Below are 7079 nucleotides of genomic sequence, written 5' to 3'. Positions count from 1 at the left end.
AAAAAAAAAAAAAAAAAAAAAAAAAAAAAAAAAAAAAAAAGACTTCAAATACTATTACTTCTAACTACTTAATCTCTCTAGTGCTACAGACTGATTGGATATGCTTCTCAGGCATTTCACAGAAAATACACTTGTTCTTCCATCTACACTGTCTATTTCCACAAACTGCACTACCACTCACCCAACTAACCTACTCAGAAACCTAGGAGTCCCCAACATTTACCTTATTCCCTCAACCTCTGTAATTAGTCACCTGTTAATCACCAGGTCCTGTGTGTATTTCTCCTAAATATCGTTAGTTATTTAATAACTGGTTCTTCTACCCTGGTTTAGGTCCTCATCTGTCAGCTATACCACTGCAAAAACAACACCTACAGTAACGCACCAAATAACAATGTGTCAGTCAATGATGAACCACATATATACAATGGTGGTCCCATTCAGACTGTAACAGAGCTGAGAAATTCTTATCACCCAGCAATGTTGCAGCAGGTCATAATGCCTAGTGCAATGCAGTACTCACATGTTTGTGGTGATGCTGATGTAAACAAACCTACTAGGCTAGGCTGCCAGTCATATAAAAGTATAGCACATACAATTATGTACACCACATAATACTTGATAATAATAAAGGACTGTACTGATTTATGTATTTAATCTACTATATTTTTAAATCATAATTTTAAAGTGTACTCCTTATACTTACTAAAAACAATTAACTGTAAAACTGCCTCAGGCAGGTCCTTTAGGAGATACTCCAGAAGGCACTGTCATCATAGAAGATGACAGCTTCATGTGTGTTATTGCCCCCGAAGATTTTCCAGTGGGACAAGATGTGGAGGTGAAGACAGTGATATTGATTATCTTGACCCTGTGTAGGCTGAGGCTAATGTGTTTGTGTCTTAGCTTTTAACAAAAAAATCTAAAAAGTAAATTAAAAAAATTAGAAAAAGCTTACAGAATAAGGATATATTTTTGTACAGTTGTATAATGTGTTTGTTTTAAGCTGTAATTACAAAAGAGTTCAAAAGTTAAAAAATTAAGCTGAGATATAAAGAAAAACAAATAGAAGAAAAAAGTTTAAAAAATGAAAAGTTTATAGAATAAAATGTTACAGTCAGCTAAGGTTAATTTATTATAGAAGAAAGAAAAATATTTATTTTTTAGAGATAGAGTCTCTCGTCAGGCATGGTGGTGGGTACCTGTAATCCCAGCTACTTGGGAGGCTGAGGCAAGAGAATCGTTTGAACCTGGGGGGCGGAGGTGGGAGCTGAGGTTGTGCCATTGCACTCCAACCTGGGCAACAAGAGCGAAACTCTGTCTCAAAAAAAAAAAAAAAAATAGAGACAGGGTCTCGCTCTGTCACTCAGGCTGGAGTACAACAGTGTGATCCTAGTTCATTGTAACCCCAACACTCCTGGGCTCAAGTGATCCTCCTACCTCAGCCTCTCAAAGTGCTGGAATTACAGGCGTGAGTCACCACATTGAGCCAAGAAAATATTTCTTTAAATTTTGTTATTTTATTCTGAAGTTATGGTACAAGGAAAAATATGTTTTTATAAACCCATTGTAACCTAAGTGTACGGTGTTTGTAATGTCTACAGTAGTGTACAGTAATGTTTGAGGCCTTCACATGCACTCATCACTCACTCACCCAGAGCAGCTTCCAGTCCTGCAAGCTCCATTCACGGTAAATGCCCAATACAGGTATAGCATCTTTTATATTTAATACTGTATTTTTACTGTACCTTTCCTATGTTTAGATATGTAAAGATACAAATATCACTGTGTCACAATTGCACAAATACTGTATTTGGTATTTACATGATTTACAAGTTTATAGCCTAGGTCTCTATAATCGGTTTTATCATCTAGGTTTGGGTAAGTACACTATGATGTCCCTTAATAACAAAATCACCTATGGACACATTTCTATGAATGTATCCCATTGTTAAGCAACACATGACTATATAATAAAACAATAACACCTATCTTTTTACATAGCATATACATTTAACTGAGTCTATTTTAGTCAAACCCTTCAATGATTCGAACGGTTTAAGAGATTTTATCAACTAGGTATAGTGCCTCACACCTGCAATCCCAACAATTTGGGAGGCTGAGCTGGGAGGACTGCTGGAGGCCAGGAGTTTGAGACCAGTCTGGACAACATAGCAAGACCCCATCACTGAAAATTTTAAAAAATGTAGCCAAGTGTAGTGGCCTGTGACTGCATTTCCAGCTACTTTTGGAGGCTGAAATGGGAGGATTACTTGAGCCCAGCAGGTCAAGCCCTGCAGTAAGCTACGATGATGATGCTATACACCAACCTGAGTGACAGAGACTCCATCTCTAAAAGAAAAAAAAAAAAAGAAATTTAAAAATATATTTATCAATTTCCAATCTGACTTTTACTTGACACATGCCTATCACTTTTGTTTTTTTTTTTTTGTAACTTTTTGGAAATTTATTTGTTTAAAGGCATACCATAGGCTGGGCATGGTGGCTCATGCTTGGGAGGCCCAGGCAGGACGATCACTTGAGGCCAGGAGTATAAGACCAGCCTGTGCAAGACCCCATCTCTATTAAAAAATTTTTAAAACTGCCTGGGCATGGAGGCTTGCGCTTGTTAGTCCTAGCTGCTCTGGAGGCTGAGGCGGGAGGATCGCTTGAGCCCAGGAGGTTGGGACTGCAATAAGCTATGATCGCACCACTGCTTTCCACCCTAGGTGACAAAGCAAGACCCTATCTCAAAAAAACAGGGGAAAAAAAAAAAAAAGGCACATTCTAATATCCATAAAATCACAAGTTCGAAGTGCTAGGTTTTTCTGCCAATAAATATCTATTAAAATGAAATAAGTTTCACTGCTGTACTACCAAAAATCATCATACGTGCTGCCTGTGATACACATAACATGGAAAATGATGACTCATAGGAAAAAGCTGAAACTCTCATGCAAAGAACAGAAGGCCTTTCACACTAATTTCTTCTCCTCCCCCATGCCATCTATGTGCAAACCATACTCTCAAGTATCTGCTAATTTCCAGATGATGCCATGTTTCTGACTATCTGTACTCTGTCCCAAGCCATCCCCTCTGCCTGGAATGCCTGTTCTTGTATCTCCCAAATATATTTTTAATCTTCATTTCAATTCAAGGTTATGTCCTTTCCTCAAGATACACATATATGTACGCTTTTTTACACTAAGGTTGCATCTTAAATATGCCACCATTATAACACTCGTCACATTATCGTTTCCATTACACGTTACACTGAGGTTTTTTTTATGCTTTTCTTTTACATTGCAAGCTCCTTGAGGTCGAGATCCAAGCCACTTTATCTTTAGATCTCAGTAATTTAGACTCTGGCAAATAATAAGCAGGAGATTTATTAAATCAAATGAAAGCTTTTAACTGCAGAATGTCAGTGAGTTACAAATGTTCCCAGATATTCTAACAGATGAATAAGCTAGAGGCCCATCTATTTATCAGTATGTATGTTTAAACGTAAGTTGTATTCAGTAATGTAAATACTGGTGCATAAAAGCCTTTTAATTAGAATGAAATCTTTCAAAGGTTTCACTTTTTGGAATGCTTAGCCATTAATGAATATTCCAATTAACGGGTACTTTCTAAATGTCTATCACCATTGTCTTTTTCTGTGGACAAGTTTTGTTATTTTATCTAACTCTTTGTTGGTTAATTATTTCTTTATGGCTCTGATCAGGACTACCAAGGGAGCTATCACTCACCTCCCTATGTCTAAGGAAGTTATCACTACTACCCTACCTGTTAATTCTTTGGTCAACAGTTGAAAAGTGCTTAAAATCATTCATTCCTATTTACGGAAACTACACGTGACTTGAATGCATCCACTACCTATGGGAAAAACGTCTATTAGTGAAATAGATGCAGCCACTGGAGCAGAACTAGAGCCATTTAAATGAGTATCTTTTTCTTTTACTTTTGGTAAAACATGCAAAGTTTAACTTGGCAAATTGAAAAGTGTGAAATAAAATGATGTTATCCATTGTGTATTTTTGAAGCATCCCTAAGAAAACAGGGTTTTGTTTGCATTTTTTCTATTTGGTTTAGATCATACTTTCTTTTTTCCCTTTTAACAATTAAATATTAATTGAAGTTACAGTTTCTCTCGGAAGTACTGCAAGCTACTGACAGGTGGAAGTTTGGTACCAAAGTGAGTTTTTCGCAATGCCATTATGGTTACTTCTTAAGCAAAGCTATATTAATTCTTTGTTGGTCCTAACAAGAGTTGAATTTTTTTTCTTGATGGGATCTGAAAAATCCATTAAACATGCAAATGATGGCCAGGCGTGGTGGCTCACGCCTGTAATCCCAGCACTTTGGGAGGGTGAGGTGGGCGGATCACCTGAGGTTGGGAGTTCAAGACCAGCCTGACCAACATGGAGAAACCCCGTCTCTACTAAAAATACAAAATTAGCAGGGCATGGTGGCACATGCCTGTAATCCCAGCTACCCAGGGAGGCTGAGGCAGGAGGATCGCTTGAACCAGGGAGGTGGAGGTTACAGTAAGCCAAGATCGTGCCACTGCACTCCAGCCTGGGCAATAAGAGCAAAACTCCGTCTCAAAAAAAACCATGCAAATGATCACCATCTGAGACCTAAAAATTATAGTGTAAACCAACTTACTGCACTGCCAGTTGTATAAAAGTATAGCACATCCAATTATGTACAGTACATAATACTTCATTATCAATGACTATGTTACTGATTTATGTATTTACTTTTAATCATTATTTTAGAGTATTATCCTACTTATTAAAAAATGGACTGTAAAACAGTTAAAATTATAAAACTAGAGATCCAATATGTGACAAAAACAGATGCTATAAGCTTGAGAAAAGAAAAATAGCTCAGAGTAATCTCAGCTATGTGAGGTATGCAGGCCCAGAAAGACATGCCTATCAGACATCAGTTATGCACAAACTCTCCCTCCTATGGCTGGGGACAATTGTTTTATGTGATTTTGTTCCCAACTAGCTGCCTCACACGTTATCTTCACGTTACTGGAATTTGTGATACAAAGAAAAATATACAGCCTATCAATAGTTTACATTATTTTAATGTAAATTCTGGTTAACAACTCAAACTCCCTCTTCTTTCCCTTTAAAAATCCACTTGTAACTGCTGCCAGTCAAAGGGTATATTCAGGGCAACTTGAATCTGTGCTCCTCAGCTGCAATCCTCAAGCTTGGCCCAAGTAAACTCTCTACTTATATTAATTTTGCCTCAGTTTCCTCCTTTTAGGTTGACAGCCAAATGTAGAATAAATTAAGTTTTGAGTAAAGAAGAATTATCATTAAAATTGTAACACATAGTAGAGGTACATTCAATAGTCCTTTTCTGAACATGAGTGCTCACTGCTCTAGGATCTGGCTTTACTGTGACACTAAGCAGGGCAACTGTAAGCAGTCTGCTTGCTCCTTTAATCAAATTCCCACTAAGATTCAGATCCTCAAGGCTGCAATACGGAAGAATTCCCATATGCGAAAGAGTAGCTGGACTTCAAAGCCCTGACCCTTGTCCCTGCATTGTCAATTGAGAAGGATTTGGGAATATTTTTAATAAGTGAGCTAACGGGTATCCTCAAATTGGAAAAAATTCTTTAGTTTGTTAATTGAAATAAAGCTTGAAAACTCATGGCCACTGAAATTTTTGAGACAAAGTCTCGCTCTGTCACCTAGGTTGGAGTGCAATGGCACAATCACAGCTCACTGCAACCTCAACCTCCCAGGCTCAAGCTATCCTCCCACCTCAGCCTCCAGAGTAGCTGGGACTGCAGGCGCAAACTACCATGTGTGGCTAATTTTTAAATTTTTTTTGTAAAGACAGGGTCTCGCTATGCTGCCAGGAGTGGTCTCGAACTCCCAGGCTCAAGTGATCCTCCTGCCTCAGCCTCCCAAGTACTTATACAAACTTAGATGATATAGTCTACTACATGCCTAGGCTGTATGCTATAGCCTATTGTTCCTAGGCTACAAACCCGTACAGCATGTTACTGTACTGAATACTGTATGCAATAGTGTCTGTACACCTAAATATATCTAAACACAGAAAAAATATGATATTGTCTTATGGGACCATCATCTATACACATTGTGTATGAAATGTCATTATGTGGTATATGACTGTACAGTGCTATGAGAGCATATAAATGAAGGGGTCAGAAAGGTACTGCCAAAGAAATATCAAGATTTAAAGGATGAGCAGGTGTTAACTTGGGGTGGCACTCCCCAAGTTATGGATCAGTGTGTGCAAAGGTTTTGAGGCTAGAGGAGGTATAATGAATTAAAGAACTGGAGGGAGACCACTGTGGCTGAAGCAGAGAGAATGAAAGCACAATGGCTGGATATTAACTTATTCTTACCTTTGTTAAGAGCTCTCTGTTTATTTTGAAATTTACAGTCCTTTGACCAGTACTGATTTCACTCACCACTGTATCACATCTTAGCTGAAAAGAACAAATCGCACAAAGTAGGTATGTTATATAATAGGCCTAATGAGATATGTAGTTCTAATACTATTTTTGGCTTACAAAGACACAACAAGTAAGTCATCTTTCCTGGTCCCTATATCGGGTCCTAGTTCTTAGGCAATCTCTTTAGTTCCATAATTCTATTTAAGTAAACATATACTATTCTGTATTCACTCTCTTCCTCATTCCCTTTCCCTCCCCTCAAATTCACCTTTTTTTTTTTTTTTTTTTTTTTTTTTGGAGACGGAGTCTCGCTCTGTCGCCCAGGCTGGAGCACAGTGGCCGGATCTCAGCTCACTGCAAGCTCCGCCTCCCGGGTTTACGCCATTCTCCTGCCTCAGCCTCCCAAGTAGCTGGGACTACAGGTGCCCGCCACCTCGCCCGGCTAGTTTTTTTGTATTTTTTTTTTTTTAGTAGAGACGGGGTTTCACTGTGTTAGCCAGGATGGTCTCGATCTCCTGACCTCGTGATCCGCCCGTCTCGGCCTCCCAAAGTGCTGGGATTACAGGCTTGAGCCACCGCGCCCGGCCTCACCTTTTAACAAGTAAGAAAAATCACTCTA

General features: G+C 38.6%; 1 protein-coding gene across 2 annotated transcripts in view; it reads right to left on the bottom strand.

Annotated features, from left to right (window-relative positions):
• Nucleotides 1-7079, bottom strand: part of RARS2 (arginyl-tRNA synthetase 2, mitochondrial) — a 75153-nt gene that overhangs the window by 43958 nt on the left and 24116 nt on the right. For both annotated transcript variants that reach the window (XR_001883438.1, XM_017862515.1), the window contains exon 4: nucleotides 6410-6493. Coding sequence is in view for 1 of the 2 variants with exons in the window: in XM_017862515.1 (XP_017718004.1) it covers nucleotides 6410-6493 (84 nt within the window). In the remaining variant the exon portion in view is untranslated. The remainder of the gene's footprint in view (nucleotides 1-6409; nucleotides 6494-7079) is intronic.

This window comes from Rhinopithecus bieti, unplaced genomic scaffold (genome assembly GCF_001698545.2).
Source record: "Rhinopithecus bieti isolate Rb0 unplaced genomic scaffold, ASM169854v2 scaffold_64799, whole genome shotgun sequence".
NCBI lineage: Eukaryota > Metazoa > Chordata > Mammalia > Primates > Cercopithecidae > Rhinopithecus > Rhinopithecus bieti.
The sequence above is the reverse complement of the archived record's forward strand: the minus strand, read 5'-3'. Positions and strand labels throughout refer to the sequence as shown.